The 17,759-nt window shown below is 41.9% G+C and overlaps 1 protein-coding gene across 1 annotated transcript in view; it reads right to left on the bottom strand.

Annotated features, from left to right (window-relative positions):
- MYO16 (myosin XVI) overlaps positions 1-16,480 on the bottom strand; it is a 404,938-nt gene extending 388,458 nt beyond the window's left edge. Inside the window, exon 1 of the mRNA XM_065896022.1 lies at positions 16,225-16,480. Coding sequence (XP_065752094.1) covers positions 16,225-16,450 — 226 coding nt within the window. The 5' untranslated portion in view covers positions 16,451-16,480. The remainder of the gene's footprint in view (positions 1-16,224) is intronic.
- Between the last annotated feature and the right edge of the window lie 1,279 nt (positions 16,481-17,759).

The following is a 17,759-nucleotide window of genomic DNA, read 5'->3' as shown; positions in this document are numbered from 1 at the left end:
ACTGCTTGGAACAGAAAGTCACTGAGGACATAACCTTGTCCTGAGTCGCAGAGAAGAGGAAAGATAAGGCATTTATATCAAGAATGATATTAGAAGGCAGATATAAGTAAGCGAATCTAGATCCATGAATAAAATGCAAAGGAGATTGCTTTTTGGGATTGCCAAGGAGAAATATTACTATTTCAGCTTAGGAAATCCGGGAAGATTACTGAATTCAAGCCTTGAAAGATGAATAGAATGTAGACATTTGGAGATGGAGTTAAAAATAAGAAACAGAGTGAGGAAATTAAGAGAAGCAGGAAGCCAGCCACTATACTCAAGACCTGGCAACATCTTTGTTAGACCAGGTTCATCATGCTCTCCATAGGGGTGATGGGGGTGTCTGAAACAGGACAATTATCTTTTTGTCATTGCCCCAAAGACTGTGCAGTGTTTAGCATCTCTGTCCCCTGGACAGAGAATTTCAGTAAGTCCCAAGACTAAGTGTGACAAACACGCCCAGTTGAGAACCTCCAGGATCAAACGAAAACTTCAGCAGGCATCAAAATCCCCTGGAGGGCCTCTTAAAACACAGCTTCCGGCCCCAGCCCAGAGTTTCTGATTCAGCAGGTCTGGGACGGGGCCTGCCAGCCTACGTATCTAACAAGCTCCCAGGTGTGGGCGATGCTGCTCTCCTGGGACCACTCTTGGTTTTGTGTCAATGGCGCACAAAACAGAGAAACAGAGAACAACATCAGAATGACGAAATCACGGAGGGCCATGAATAGTAACAAGGTTATAGGGACAGAGAGAGTCTCTGAAATGCCTATAACTGAACTCCTGCTACTCCACTCAAAACTTAAAGGGAAGGAAACATACAGCACCTGGATGGCTTTAGAAATCTCTTATGAGAAAACACTATATATATATATATATATGATCCTATCGCTGTGGGACTGCATTACATTTACTGGCTGAGTAATAACAGGGAACTCACGTTCACATTCTCCATGAGAGGAAAGCAGAAAGCTGAGGCCTATTAACAAATCAAGACTAAGGGGATGGATTCTCCTTCTGGGCTGTAGCTCCATCAGTCAAGGACCCTGCCTACTTTTGCTCACTCTTACCTGCCTAGCATCTAACACTCCTGGGTACCTATATGCAATGAAAAAAGTTAACGAATGAACGAATGAGAGCTGATACAACACCAGAAGTGAAGAGCAGGCAACAGAGCAAGGGGAAGTGATGTAAAAACTGTAAAAATCCATTAGGTTTCAAACTGGAGATTCGGGAAAAACCCATGATACATTGACAAATGGGCATGTAGAGGGTGGGGGAGGACATTTCTGTGAGCAAGGAGAACGGGAATGTAGGAAAACAGGGTAGCACTGTTGGGTGTAAGTAGTTTTAGATGCCTGTGTGGTTTTTGATTAAAAATGCAAGAGGAAAAATTAGAATAGTGACCAGACTTTGGAAAATCTAATTTGGAAATTACCCCATGAAAGAGACCAAAGGCCATAAAGACATTTGACACTTTTCATTCAGAAATCCCATTGTCGGGCTTCCCTGGTGGTGCAGCTGTTGAGAGTCCACCTGCCGATGCAGGGGACACGGGTTCGTGCCCGGGTCCGGGGAGATCCCACATGCCATGGAGCGGCTGGGCCCGTGAGCCATGGCCACTGAGCCTGCGCGTCCGGAGCCTGTGCTCCGCAATGGGAGAGGCCACAACAGTGAGAAGCCCGCGTACCGCAAAAAAAAAAAGGTATTAGGAAGAGACTTCACTCATTACTTATTCACTAAACAAATGTCAATTGATTATCTACTTTGTGCAAGGCTGTGTTCTAGAAGCTGAGGGAACAGCAGTGAATGAAACAAAGAAAGCTTTTGCCCATGTAGTCCTACATTCCACTGGGAGAAGACAGACACAAACAAACAAGGAATTTGTTGCATGGTGATAAGTGCAATGAAAAAGAAGGAAACCTGGTGAGTGGAGAGGGTGAGAGGGATATGGGGAGAGCCTGGTTCAGGTCAGAGGATCAGAGAAAACCTCTCTGATCAGGTGACATTTTAGCAGAGGGCTGAAGGAGCTAAATGAAGGATCCATGCAGAACTAGAACAAGAGGTGGTGCAAAGGCCCTGAGGTAGGAGCATGTGTGGCATTTTGGGGGAAAGATAAGCTCAGAGTGGCTCAGGAGGAGAGAGTAAGAGGAAAAGGGGAGAAGGTGACATCAGAAAATTGACTGGACTGAGGCAGGATGGGGGCTGAGGCTGTAAGGTCTTCTTGCCAGTGGGAAGGGTTTTAGGTGTCATTTCTAAGTGAGCGTAGAAGCCACTGAAAATGTGTAGGCAGAGAGGGGCACTAAAATAGTTTAAGTGTTAGAAGGATTATTCCGGCTGCTGGAAAAATAGATTGAAACAAGGTGATACTGTAGGAAGCTACTGCAATGATCCAGGCAAGAGATGATGATGGCTTAGAGGAGAGTGGCCGCAGAAGTGCTGAGAGGTGGTCCAATTATGGAAGCCGTTCAAAGGTAGAGGAGGAGAGAAAGAGAGACATCAAGAAAGATGCCAAGAAGTTGGCCATGAACACCTGGTAAAATGGAGTGATTCGCTGAGTTGGAAAGACGGGGAGGAGGCTGTCTTGTCAGGGAAAACCAAGAGTGTGGGATGGGCAGGTTGTACCAGAAGCCACAGGACATTCTGCAGGAAGTCTGACATCCAGGGAAGAGATCTTGGCTGGGGATAAAAATTAAAGTCCACAGAATACATGTGGCATGGAATGTGATTTCCTAGAGACGGCGGGTAGAAAGAGAAAAGCCCTAAAGTCTTGGGGTATTATGGAGTTCAAAGTTTGGAAAGCTGAAGAGTCACCTGCAAAGAAGCCTGAGAAGATGGGACCAGTGAGGCAGAGAGAGAACCGAGGAGACAGAAGAGGTCTAGAGGCCCAGTGAAGGGAGGGATGATGGAGGATGGCATCTGCTGCTTCTAGATGACCTTGGTGGGGACTTAGAAACCTCCCATGCACTTGGCAACAAGGAGGCCGTTGATAAGAGCAGGTAGCAGGCTTGGTGGGATTGCTGGGAGTTTGGGTCAGAAAGTGACCAGTGAAATGAAGGGGACGTGGCTTAGTTCAGTTTTCTTTTCTTATCACTTTGGAAAATATTACAACGTATTTTTTGCTATGCAAATGATCCTGTGCTGTGGATAATGAAGGGGGACCTGGGAGAATGATGACCTTGCGAAGGCCAGAGGGAGTGGGTCTCCTGGGAGAGTTTGGACTTTGCTGCCAAAGAGCTGCTTTACCAAACAGTATTTATAAGTTTTGAATTCCTAGAAACTGCCTGCATATTGAAAATCCTCAAGAAAAACTCTGAGAATATATTCTGTTCTGTCCGTTCCTGCACGCACTAAATGACTTCTCTGATCTTATAAATGGCAAATCTACATTTTCCCTGTAAAACATTTTACTTTGGAGCATACAACAGTCATACTGTCAAAGTCAAATATGATCTACAGATTGTCTTGCTGCTCTGGTGCCCTCAGCAGCAGACTGGGACTCTGACAGATTGTGCTCTTTTCCTATGAAAATTACCATTTTTTTTCTCTTTTCATAGAGTTTTCTGAGCACAATGACTCAGAGAACCCTTGGTTTATACCAGCGGCAACAATACTACCTAAAATGTGATGGATTGAAGACCACAGCCACAGCGTTAATTCAGTGAACTAAAATGGTTTTTTTTTTCCAGTTTCAATTTAATTAAAACTTGAGAGTATGCAGAGTAAGAAATTACAGATTTCGGGTTCTGCCATTAATTCTCATTAGACATTGACCTGAGTCAGAAGAGAGCAGGTCTGGGAAGTAACCTCATAGGGAACAAGACACGGACATACACTAGTGAGACTGTAAAACTATAAGACATGATTTTACTGCAATACCAGAATTCACTACTGCCTTCTTCTTCGCTAAAATATGAAAACTACTGGGTTAATTTTTTAATGTGCTTTTAAATCCAGTATTTCCCTCCTACAGTTTTTCTTCTATTCATGTAAGAAAATGATTTTAAAAAAAAAAGGAATGACACCTAAAAGAGTTCATGTTGCCATGTTGATGCTCTTGCCGCCATGCTGCCATTCCTTCGGATAACCAGGAAAAGCCTCAAGTCACTGTCCTGGGGGAGGAAAGTGGTGGCATTGTGCACACTGGGAATGTGAAGATTCGTAAATGTCTCAAGCGCTCATCTGCCATTAAACACATTTGGGTCAGACCAATATCCCCTGTCTCTTCTCTTCCACCTCCCAAGCCCTCTACATAGCGCTCATGGTCTCTGAAGACCAATGCTAAGCTCCCCAACCCCAATCGTACTCAAGTGCCCGCAGTTCTGAAATTTTACACTCCTCCAGGACTCCAGGTCTTGGACCAGTTTTAGTTTTAGCTTATTTTCCTGCCTCAGAAGAACCAAGAGATGCCATTCCCTTTGTCCCCTGCACCTCCCACTCCACCCTGACCCCACTGTCCCACCGCCCAGCGATCCCCCCCTATAGACCTTAAGCACCGATGGCCTCTGTCTGCTGCAGCGTCTCTCCTTCCGCCAGGCTGCCGAGACCAGGCTCTATTTCTCTCGGCATCCCCAATACTTAGGCCACTGTTGGACACACTTGAAAGAACAGGCCCTTAATTTTGAATGGATGAGTTAATTAATTAATTCAATATGTTGAACACTGATATACTCAGGTTACCACTCACTAACTGATATTAAAACCTCTTTGTAAAAACTAAGAGGAGTAGGATGACATCTGCTGAAGGTGAGGAGGCTGCTTTCAACAGTAAGGAAAAGGTCCTGATGTTTCACGTATAATATCACACAATATCATCAGGAAAAGCAACTTGCTCTTCAGCTAATTATTAATTCCAAACCCTTGAGCAGACCTCCAGGGCAGCCTAGATCTAGGAGCTCTACTCAGCCTTCTCTGCTCTCCCCAGATCCCTGGACTCTGGCTGATTCTGTTTAAGCAACACTAAGGTTATGGACATCTTCTACTAATAGCTCATTCCAGAAACAGTCTGGCCCCCAGAGAGGAAGATGTCCCGTTAAGCCACCCATCATGCTGTCTGCTCACCCCCCTCTGAGCCCTCCCCCCGACGAAAGTCCCTGCTAGCCCTGATGACCCCTCCCTATAAAAGAAATCCCTTTTTCTATTTGATTTTGAGATGTCAAAGGTCCTGAGGTCAGTGTTCCACCTATTTCAATAGCATCTATTAATTCCCTTTCGAATCATAATAGCAGTTGCTATTTATTATGTAGGTAGTAATACCTGACGGATGTAAATTCTTTGCATGTAATATTTAACTAATCCTCACAACCACTTATGAGAGATGTTCCCCTCTGCCTCTTAACCTTATTCGCAGAAGAGGAAGGTAAGAATAGGAAAGTGGCCTGTCCCTGACCTGGGACACACAGCTCCTAAGTTTTAGGTTGGGATCCAACCCATCCTCCAAACGCAGAGTTAAAACCCTTGGTGCTAGCTTCCAGCAATGCTTCTACCATGATGCTCTCCTGTAAGAAACCTGCTTTTCTCTGCCTCTGTTCCTGCACTCAAGCTGTTTTTCACAGCCAAAAAGTCCTTTTCTCTCCTCTTACCAGACTCTAAAAATTTCCCAAAGAGCAGAGTTTCAGATTCACCCATTCCTCACCTCACCCCAACAAATGTCCACTGCAATTCCTTTTAAATGGATAGACTTCTGGTTTGGTTTTTTTTGGGGTTTTTTTGCGGTACACGGGCCTCTCACTGCCATGGCCTCTCCTGTTGCGGAGCACAGGCTCTGGACGCGCAAGCTCAGCGGCCATGGCTCACGGGCCCAGCCGCTCGATGGCATGTGGGATCCTCCCGGACCGGGGCACGAACCCGCATCCCCTGCATCGGCAGGCAGACTCTCAACCACTGCGCCACCAGGGAAGCTCTCTGGTTTGGTTTTTAAAGAACAGTGTATCTTTCCACCTAGATTATAAGTGCTTACAAAGCACATTTTTCCTCTACATTTTTTCAATCACTCTCAGTACCCAGTAAAGTTGTGACTTCATAGCAGGCAGTTAAAATAATTAATAATTCTCAGGAGTATGAATTCAGTATTGGTAAAATATTAAGCCACTCATTAAATTCATACAGAATCCCACAGAATTTAAAGGCACTTAATTTCCAGCTATTTATGATTTTATAACCAGTTTTGAAATGGGCACCTTTAATTACCCAGCAGCTGTTACCTTCATGGAAATAATCACAGTCCAGTGAACATAGTTCTGTGAAAAATTCAAAACTGCCTGGGGTTGCTGGATTCAGCATGTACATAAGCTATACACACTTAGCCTTCCAGATCTCTGATGCAGACATACACCTGGACCTTAAAAGCTCACCCTTTCCTCTAAAATCTAGACGTGGTCCTTTTGTTCCTGCGTCTGCCCCAGAAAATATCTTATCTGAGTTACATCTTCCCACATACCCCCACTCCCCTTCAAGTGAGAGGAACAGGTTCATTCTCAGCTTAGCTTAGAGGGTGTCTGTGCCCATATCACTGAGAAGTTAACAAGATAGGGATGGTTCTGATAAATCTGCCATTTCCTTCACTCTGCCCGAGCTTCGTACTGCTTTAGAACACGGAAGATGCAGACAACAATATATTGTTATGTCTTTCCACTGGGAATATTCTTTCTCCCTATTTCTTCCTTAAGGACAAGACGGTGCTTTACATTTTCTTTACAACCCCAAATGTCTAATACCCAAGTCATTCCTATTGGTTGAATCCAACTCTTTTGGAGAACATCTACCTATATTCCATGTCAAGTATATACTCCTTTGAGTTCTAGACATATTTATCCTTGTAGAGTACTCAACCACATCACACCCAATTATGTTCAGAATGAACGCGAGTAGGGAACAAGGGCTGGGTACCTACTTACTGGATCTGATCACTATTCTCAAGGTGGCAGAGTCTCAGTATCAATTTCTGTAGGTATCAGCTTAAATTTACTGAGGGACTGCCTCATTTTCTACCTGCCTGTTTGTGCAGCTGGTGATGGAGAGGTTAGGAAAGAGACTGGGGCTGCATTTGGTAGAAATCCACAGCCTCCACTGGGGAAACAGTGCCAGAGCACATGGGTCATCTTCATAAAGCCAGCATCATTAGATGGTAGTGGTAAAAAATTATAATTAGTTCCTTCTTCATTTATACTCTAGATACTAATAAATATAAATGCTATATAAATTTCAAACATTTTAAAGTTAAATAAATTTATGTGGTAGCCAACTACTTCATAATTTTAACTTCTGTGCCAATCTAGTAAATGCAGGGAAAGGGCTGGGCTAAGTATTCATGAGCTTTAAGTTAACCACAGTCTCATTTAATTTTTCATATATAAAACACTTAAGGAATATACGAAATTTATTTTTGACCCAAGGCTTCACACTTGGTCTTAATGATTTACTTACAAAATTCTAAGTGGAGCCTCTCAGGAGATCATCCAACATATGGTAAGAATTCATTGCAGTCTAGGCATATTCTTAGAAGGCTCAGGATAATATACAGATGTCTGATACTTCTCATAAATTATTCAGGGGAGGTACAACCTTCAGTACTTTACAAATGTGCATCTAAATCAATGTGACCTCCAGATTTCTGGGCCATAAGACCAAGGGAATGGTGGTGACATTAACTGAAATAGAAAACAGAAGAGGAAGTTTTGATTTGGGAAATACATGGAGATAAAAACTCAATTTTGAACATCGTCAGTTAGAAATGTAAGGGCATCAGAATGGTGGCGTCTGGAGCTGACGAGAAAAGTCTAGATAGGATTTGGGAATCACCAGAGTAGGTGAAATGTGAGACCTTCCAGGGAGGATGGGTAGGAAGAGAAGAGTTATGGTCGGAGCTTTGACCATGGACCTTAGACCATAGCCCTCCAAGGAACTGAGGACCAGGGGTTGGAGAGACAGGAGAAGGAAACAGAGTCTCACATTGCTTTAATTCGATAGTTTCCTCTTTTCCTAAGTGAGGACTCAGAATTTTAAGGAAAATGGAGGTACAGGTGAAGTTTGACATTACAGGTCTGTAACTGTGCTTGCAAGTGCTTTGTGTATCTGGAGTAAAACAGGCCCTCAGTAAATATCTGGTATCTAAATTAATAAATTATCTTAAATTGCAGAAAGAGAAAAAGGGAGGGGAGCTGATCAGGGAAAGAGGAAGGAAAACACCAGAGCATAAAGAATATCTGTCCATGCCTTTGGCCCCTTAACAGTGGACGGAAATCTCCACTAGACAAGAGAAAGCAAGAATTCCAAATGGCAAATGGAAGGAAATCAACTTGTGAAGTGGATGATTTAGCTCATTTTAGCATCAGAAATAAGCTTGAGGGGGGATATATTAAGTGCTCTTACCACAAAAGAAAAAAAATCTAATTAAAAAAATGAAGGGGGTGGGAAGAAACTTTTGGAGGTGGTAGATGTTTATGGCCTTGATTCTGGTGATGGTTTCTCAGAGGTAGACATCTCCAGACTCATCAAGTTGTATATATTAAAATGTGTACAAGTGTTTGTTGTCAAGCATACCTCAATGAAGTGATTTTAAAAAAAGAAATCAACGTGAGAGACAGTGTAGTGTTATGAACAAAAACATGGCCTCTCAACTCACGTAGACCTGAGATGGTAATTAGTTCTTCTAAGGCTAATTATCCTCACCCATATAGCGGGGAGAATATCCTGCCTACTGAATACGGCCGCTGGAAGAATTAAGTGACTAAAATCATATAAAGCACAGACAGTGTTGAAAACATCTGTAGAAAGCTAAATAGTAAAAGCATAATGAAGTCACTCCATTGCCATTTATATTACTTTTAGTAAAAACATATTGTGGACTAATTAGTAAAACATGATATTTGGGAGTAGCAATTCTAATAGTGGAATTGCATTCTCATTTAAATATTCTCTGCATATAGAGAAAATTTCTCTCCCTCTCTCTCTCTCTGTCTCTCTCTCTCTCTCTCTCTCTAATGTGGTATAACTCAAAGACAGTTAAATTGAAACCCCTAAAACAATTTAGAACAAATTTTCCTTTCTAGATGGAAAAGAATTATTGAATCTAAAATGTACTCCATTAAAATGACAGATTACACACTAAAAAATCACCAGCTCTCAGCAGAGAACAATAAAGTGTCGAAGATACTAAATTTACACTTACAAAAATGCAACATTTAGAAAGTTAAACAAAAATCTGTGAATTGCTTGTTAATGAGATACTATAAACCTTAGCACAAATAGCATGTCGTCCTTTGAAAAAGTATATTTGATCCTTTACACTCAGCAAGCCAGTGAAAGAACTTGAAAATAAGAGATAAAATAATCTATACAAATACACACTCTGCAAAGTTTTTAACAATAATTTAAACGGAAAGAGTTTTCCTTATGGCAATATTTTTAACTTTCTCAGTTGTATAAATGTGTACATTGGACTATTTGGGTAGCTTAAGAATAAATGAAAATATGACTACCATGACTAAATGAAAACTTTGTCCTGGATACATTTTCAGAAAAAGTAAAACATGTGCTAGAGAGGTTTTAATGTCTCTGAAGAGATTACTCGCCCCTTCAATGCAATTTAATATCTTCCACTTGCAAGGAATTAATATTTTTCCTCTGATAAAGTGAAGTATACTGGTACTCAGGTGGAATTTTCCAAGGTAGACAAGAGACTCAAAAGAAGTGATAGATATAGATAGATATTTCATTCTTGGGTCAGCTCCAAGTATGAAATGAGTATACCACCTGTTACAGACTAAATTTTTGTGTCCCCCCCAAATTCATATATTGAAGACCTTCAATGTGACATTAGGATTGGGATGCCTTTGGGAGGTTTGGGTAAGGCCATGAGGATAGGGTTGCCGTGATGGGATTAGTACCCTTATAAGAAAAGAAAAGAGACAGGAGCACTCCCTCTCTCCACCATGTGAGGACAGAAGAAGGTAGCCACCTTCAAGCCAGGAAGAGAGCCCTCACCAGGAACTGAACTGGCCAGCATCCTACTCTTAGACTTTCCAGCCTCCGGTACTGTGAGAAAGAAATGTCCGCTGTTGAAGCCACCGGGTCTAGAGTATTTTGTTATGGCACCCTGAGCTACGACAACCTCTGTGGACAGAAATTTTTATTTTATATTGCAATAATGTAGATACTTAAAATGTTAATAATTTATTACAAATCAAAACTCTTGCGGAATTCTAGGTCATTCAACTATTTCTTCATCATTTGATGCGAATGCTGACCTCAGTTACTGAACATCATCTTTGCTTCCATCAGTAACAGAAAGTCTTTCCTGGGAGAAATAAATTTATGTAAGTTGTATTGGAGGACATTCTTCTCTAAGAATCTTCAGAAAATGCTTGTGTTTTTCTGCCCTAAAGAATAAACAGGGTAGCGTATAGGAGGGGTTTATTACAGTCCGTCGTGCATAGCAGGAGTGCAAAGAATATTGTGGTGTGTGTGTGATTTTTTTTTTCTGTTTCCTGTTGTACCCATCACTCTGAATACCTTACATGGGTCACTAGACCAAGCAAACTGTGGAGCTACAGGAAAATTTTAGGGTAGTAAATCAGAGAGTTAAGAATAAAAACAAAGAAATGGAGAGGCCGTGACAACCCGTGATCTTTCTCTTTTATTGTTCAGATCTAATTTTACCTATAAGTCCTTTTTTTATACTGTCTCTCTCTGGTCCATTCATTCCCCCCACTCTTCCATGTTCCCCTCTTTCCTTAAGCTCCAATTCCTCCTCCCCAGCCCCACTCTTAGCTGACAGCCACAGCTCTTCCATCAGCAAGCGTATGATGCAGAAGAGCCTCCATAAGCACCCGTCACCACATCCTCCACCCAGGACCCTAGACTGGAACTTCTCAAGCCTCTCTGGGCACCACGACACCTGAGACGTTTTTGAAAACTGCCTTCGCCCCACTCCAGACACACTGAATCCGAATCTTTACGGGTAGGGCCTAGATGTTGAAATTAAAAATATAATCTCCCCAGATGACCCTAGCATGCAGTCAGGGCTGAGAACTACTGCTATCGTTGGTCTTAGCTAAAGCAAACCCTCCATCCAGGTCTCAGATCTCATCAGCATCTGCGAACTCAAGGACCTCACTCCAGCAATTTTCTTCTCTATGCCGATGCCACAGGTTCTCCCCTCTCAGATGAACTATTTTTTTCAGCATACACACAAGCTGTTATTTCTCCCATCATTAAAAAGACCCCTGATTTCTCTTCCCTCTGTAGGTGTCCCTTATCATTTCTCTCCTCAGGGATATATTAGTTTAGGATGAATATATACACACTACTAGATAAAAAAGAGAAAACCAACAAGGACCTACTGAATAGCACAGGGAACTCAATATTTTGTAATAATCTATCAGGGAACATAATTCGAAATATATATATATATATGTATATGTATAACTGAATCACTTTGGTGTACACTTGAAACTAACAACATTATAAATCAACTATACTTCAACTGAAAAAAAAAAACTCCTTTAAAGAGCTCTGTATATTCTCCGTGTCCATTTCTGTTTTCCCCTCTGTTAGAACTCAGTCCTTTAAGATCTCTGCTTTTTACAATTCACCAAAACTAATCATCTCCATATTTCTAACCATAGTGGTCAAGTCTCAGTCTTCCTCCTGTGGGACTAAGCAGGAGGGCTGGAAATAGCTGATCACTCTTTCCTCCTTGAAAATTTCTTATCGTTTAGCTCCAAGAAAAGCACCCTCACCTCATTTTTCTCCTTTCCCCTTCTGGTAGTTCTACCTCATCTCACTCAATTCTTAATATTGGAATTCCCTGGGACTCAGTCCTTGTTCTTCCTATAACATTATCTAAACTCATTCCCTAAGTGATATTATAGAATCATTGGGCTACATGTTCATGTGTCTCAAGTTCGTATCTCCAGCCAACACGACACCGCCTTTCTTATTCTCACTTCCTAGAGGCACCCCTAACACAGTTAAGAGCATTTAGCTTTTCTGATTGTTCAGGGCATAACAAACTTGATATTATCCATGAACCTCTCACTCCCTGTGGCAGGCAGGATTTTATTTTTTAATACATCTTTATCGGAGTATAATTGCTTCACAACGCTGTGTTAGTTTCTGTTGTACAACAAAGTGAATCAGCTATACGTATACATATATCCCCATATCTCCTCCCTCTTGCGTCTCCCTCCCACCCTCCCTATCCCACCCCTCTAGGTGGACACAAAGCACCAAGCTGATCTCCCTGTGCTATGTGGCTGCTTCCCACTAGCTATCTGTTTTACATTTGGGAGTGTATATATGTCCATGCCACTCTCTTCGTCCCAATTTACCCTTTCCCCCCCGTGTCCTCAAGTCCATTCTCTATGTCTACATCTTTATTCCTGCCCTGCCACTAGGTTCATCAGGACCATTTCTTTTTGGATTCCATATATATATGTTAGCATACAGTATTTGTTTTTCGCCTTCTGACTTACTTCACTCTGTATGACAGACTCTAGGTCCACCCACCTCACTACAAATAACTCAATTTCGTTTCTTTTTATGGCTGAGTAATATTCCATTGTACATATGTGCCACATCTTCTTTATCCATTCATCTGTGAATGGACACTTAGGTTGCTTCCATGTCCTGGCTATTGTAAATAGTGCTGCAATGAACATTGTGGTACATGTCTCTTTTTGAATTGCAGTTTTCTCAGGGTATATGCCCAGTAGTAGGATTGCTGGGCCACTGTGGAGAACAGGATGGAGGTTCCTTAAAAAGGCAGGTAGGATTTTGATTCCAGAATTTTGCCCTCTGATGTTATGCATGTGAGTATGTTACATTATCTGGAGAGAGGAAATTAAGAGTGCTAATGAGCTGGCCTTAAAAATAGGGAGATCACCCTGGATTATCCTGGTGAGCCCAATGCAATCACAGGAGTCCCCAGAAGTGGAAGAGGAAGGCAAAAGATTTGGTCGGGGAGATGCAAGCAAGGACGGGAAAGAAACAACAGTTTGAACCATGAGCAGCAGATCCAATCTACCGTTGCTGACTTTGAAGACGGAGGACGAGGCAAAGGTTTAAGGGATGCAGATGGCCTCCAGAAACTGGAAAAGTCAAGGAAACAGAGTATCCCCTAGAAACTCCAAACAGGGAGCAGCCCTGATGGTACCTTGATTTCAGCCCAGTGGGACCCACACCAGGCTTCTGCCCTATGGAACTATATGATAATACATTTATGTTATTTTCAGCTACTAAATTTGTAGTAATTTGTTATGGCAGCAATACAAAATCATTATACTCCCAATCACCAATTCATTAGCATTTCCTGTCAGCTCTATTCTAAAAATATACCCCCAAAGTGACTATTTCTCACCACATCCTTGTTCCATTTTGGTCCAAGCCACCATCATCTCTTGCTGAATTTATGAACAGAGCCTCCCCACCGGTTTCCCTGCTTTTGCCTTCAAAATCCTTCAATCCGTTCAGAATGTGGCAGCCAGGCTGCTTCTGTTAACTCATGTGACAGCAGGTCTGTCTTCTGCTCAAATCTCCCAATGGCTTCAGCAGGCACTAGGGACAACAGCCAGAGTCCTTCTGATGACCCTCCCAGCCTCCATGTGGTCGGGCTCTTCTCCATCTGCTCCTGCCACACTGGTTTCTCCAGCAGGGGCTCTGACCCCACCTGAAAAGCTCCTTCCCTGATATACCTTCAGGAAGTAACTGTGGACTCCTCAACATTTATCATTATTTACCAAACTACATGTTCAACTTTATCTTTTTATTCATGGTCACCCACACAAGACAGCTGAGCATCGTGTAGGTAGCGATTTTGTCTATTCCATTCATAGCTGTCTGGACCATAAGAAAGACTCAGTAGATATCTGATGAATTAGTGTACTTTTCCCATGGAATATGACTGTTGGGTCTGTTCTTTTGCCCCAATTCCCACTGCTACTACCCCAACCAAGCTCACTCCATTAACATTTCATCAATGGATTCTTAGTGGGTGTCCTGGCTTCCAGTTCTTATTCTCACCCTTCAGTGCATCCCTACGGATATTTATTCCTGGTTAACCTTTGCTAAAAACCATTTGTAGCATATGAATTTTCTTCTTAGGTCTATACGATCATTCCCATTGCATTCTGCTTTAAGACCAGACCTTGAAGCACCCCCACTGAAGTTATCTACTTAAAACCACCTTTGCAGCTAACATCTTCACTTTCCACTCCTTTCAGACAGACCTCCTTGTGTGGGACTCTCACTTCTTTGTAGCTGTTCACCCGCACTGCTGCCCAATGGTTTTCTTCTTTCCTTCCTTCAAAGATCTAAGCTCTAAGCAACCATCAGGATCAGAGTTTCTCAAAAATCACAGTCACCAAAAAACTTTGCCTAACTACTCCACTTCCACCAGACTTTGTTTTTACTCATTTATTGTTTTTTTTTTTATTGACTTTTTTTCTCTCTTTGCACTTGGACTGGAGTCTTTCTGAAGATAGGATTCATCTCTCTTCCTGCTCTTTGGTCACCCAAGTGACAGCCCAGTTCCAAGCCTATAGCAACTCCTTAAAAAGTATTAACTCAGATTTTATGACTTCAGTGTCTTTGCAAAATATTATAATACATAACACAATATAATATATAATAGATTCCTCTTGTTCTCTGGGCTTACTATTTTACCATGCTTTATTTCTTTTTAACACTAACTTAGGTGTTATTCTTTTCCTGTAGTTATTTTACACAGAAGTTTTTATAACTTTGTAAATAGTTTCTTGTTGTTTCTTTCCTGTTAAATCGATACAGGGCTTAAATCCACCTGCGTTCTAATTTAGGATTTCTCCAACAATTGGAGACAACAATTAGTTTACCTCTGGGTAAACTTGCTCACTCTTTCCCTCCACACGACTGGAAAGTCCTGGAAGGGGCAAGAGGTGTGGTGAACCTGACAGACAGTCCCCTGCCCCTCGAGGGGCTTATAGCTTCACAGAGCAGATGGCCATTCAACGAAGAGCTGTAAGTGAGAAGAGCATAATAAAATAGGAGGTAAAAGTGCTCTGGGACAGCTTTCTAGAGGACGTGGTGCCTTGGCTGCATTGCAGTTCCGTCACGTGTAAAAGGAGAGGTTGTACGACGTGATCTCTTAGGTCCTTTCCAGCCAGGAGATTCTCTGCCACTCATTCCGTTTTGAGACAAAAAAAAATCTCAGAGCTTCTCAGAGTCTTCTAGTTTGACTAGCATGCCCACACAAAACCATAAAAAGAACTACTTCCGTCTTATTATTGCTATTATTGTACAGGATGGGCTGTCAGTTTTCTTAGATCCACAATTCCTGTTGAAAGCTTTGGGACCAATGTTACTAAACTTATTATTTTTGCAGACTGGACAGGTTAAAAATATAAATAGCTCTGGGACAACTTTGCCACTGTCACCCAAGTTACCAAAAAAACCCTTGTTTTTCAGAGATTTTGATTTTGAAATGTAGTTAATGGGTCATGGGTCTGTACTCTTTGCATACCTGCTTTCGATTAACTCAACCAGTAATTTTAGAGCCAATCAAGATAAATTAACATATATTTGCTTCTTTGAAGCTTTCTACATTTATACCTACAGCTGGAAAGTCTCTCTCACATTAGAACTTTGGAAAGTAGATTCTAAAAGCAAACAAAAAAAATTCATACAAAAGAATACACAAAAATCAAGAAACTTCATAATCTTGTAAAGGCAACTGAAATTTGGATGGAGTATGCTTAATAAAATTTGATACAACAAGCCAACCAATTTTAAGGGATAAGCCGACTGATTCCTCTCTCTTAAGAGTTTTGGGGGGAAGTGACTTCACTACTATATATAAATCCAGGTATGAAATAATAAATTTCACGACACGATCTCATCATCAAGGAAACAATTTCATTGGGAAAAAGTTTCATTATCGATTTGAATCAACAACTTGCTTTTCAGGCAGGTAATTCTTAAAAAAACATATACAACGATTTTACGAAAATTTTGCCTTTTTTTCACTTTTACGAGGAGACTTGGGACTTTTAACTATGTTCACTGAGACGAGTAATTTTTTCTTGAATATTTCAGACAGTTAAAAGAAAACCTCTAATATTTAAAAGAAATTCTATCTCCCACTTCCCCACCATAAAACAACAAACCAAAAATATGAAGCACTACATCAGAAAACGATTTTCTTGTCGTTACCTTCTTTGTCATCATGGTGGATAATTGCATCCTGTATCATGTCAGCAAGGTTAAAATGAACTTTTTGATTCTTCCCACGCTTCAGCTTTTTCAGGAGCCCCTCCTGCTTCTGAAAAGCCTTCTCTCTCTCATAGTAGGCTTTGACTTGTTCACAGCGCATGCGTTTTACCAGCCGCTGCCTTTGGCCCAGGGGGAGGGACTCCAGCAAGCACTGGTCAATTTCCATTTCATGGGATCGAAAAATGTTACATAGCTGAAAGCAACCTGAAAGAAACACAATGGAAAAGTCACTAGACCTACTGCTACAGCCAAGATAGCAGCACTGCAAGCATCGCCCATCACTCAAGCTGGAAACCCATTCGGTCCTCTACGTGCGAGACAACGAATACAAACACTTTTTAGAGATTGCAGGAAAAGCAAAGAGAGTTGATGTCCTACCCAAGACTGCATAGTAGTGAAACAGATGACACAGATGTAGACGGGTAATTCTGCTCAACAAAATTACTAACAATCCATCCTTTCCTGTTTCTTTAAATCTCTACCAAAGGCTTAAATGCTTTACCATGGCACTAGGTCCCTTCGAACTGAATAATGCCAACTAAACTTTACATGCTAAATTTTGGCAGAAAGCCACTCCAAGCTTTGGAGAACAGCCTAATAAAATTGGTTTTCCACGTCGTGATGACTCCGCTAACCTAATGTAACGGAACATGTGTGTGCCATCCATTGTTTATATGACACAGTGATCATTTTCCACAATTCACTGCTGAGTCCTTTTCCTTGTCGTCAGTGACATTCATTCCTAAAAGACCTAATGATGGTTAAATATAAAGATGGTGCAATGGAAGAGAGATTTTTCTCTTGGCAACTCAGAATTGTGTGTATGGAATTGCTGCTGTCATAGTCTTTGTCTTCTTAATATAGTGATTAGCAAAGTGAGCTGTGTGTCCTGGACCTGAAAATCATCCCTTTCTATTTCCCATAAACACCACCCAAAGCACCTGTAATGGAATTGTACAAACTCCTATTGAAACTGGACAGAACCCTGTGGGGCCCTACCGGGTACAAAAGCCTTTCTGTGTCCCCTGTTTCTTGTTTGTAGGAAAGAGGTTTCAGCCTCCTCGACCTTCCCTGAGTTCCAAAGGGCGTTTCAAGCAGTTACTAACTAGACGAGTGAGGGAATGCAGAAACAAGGGAAAGGCAGTGCAGAAAGAACAGTGCAGGGATGGGGCAGGGGCCTGGTTCCTCCTGAGGGGATATACAGAACAATCTGATCCATATCTCTGAGTTCTTCTACAGGAACTAAGCCCCCACACAGAGACGGAGGATGGTAACTTGAGGCTGAGCACTGGCATGTGGAACCCACACTGGCTGGAACCTGAAGGCTGATGACTGAGATTCCCGAACACCACCCTGTTACCTCCCCACCAATCACTCAGAGGAAGGTCACACAACCCAGCAGACCTCCCTGCAAGTTTTGCCTACAAAAACTCTTCCCTGAAACCCACCGGAGAGTTTGGGTCTTCTGAGCACAA

Source organism: Phocoena phocoena, chromosome 18, assembly GCF_963924675.1.
Source record: "Phocoena phocoena chromosome 18, mPhoPho1.1, whole genome shotgun sequence".
Lineage (NCBI taxonomy): Eukaryota > Metazoa > Chordata > Mammalia > Artiodactyla > Phocoenidae > Phocoena > Phocoena phocoena.
Note: the sequence above shows the minus strand (reverse complement) of the source record. Positions and strands in the feature narration are given on the sequence as shown.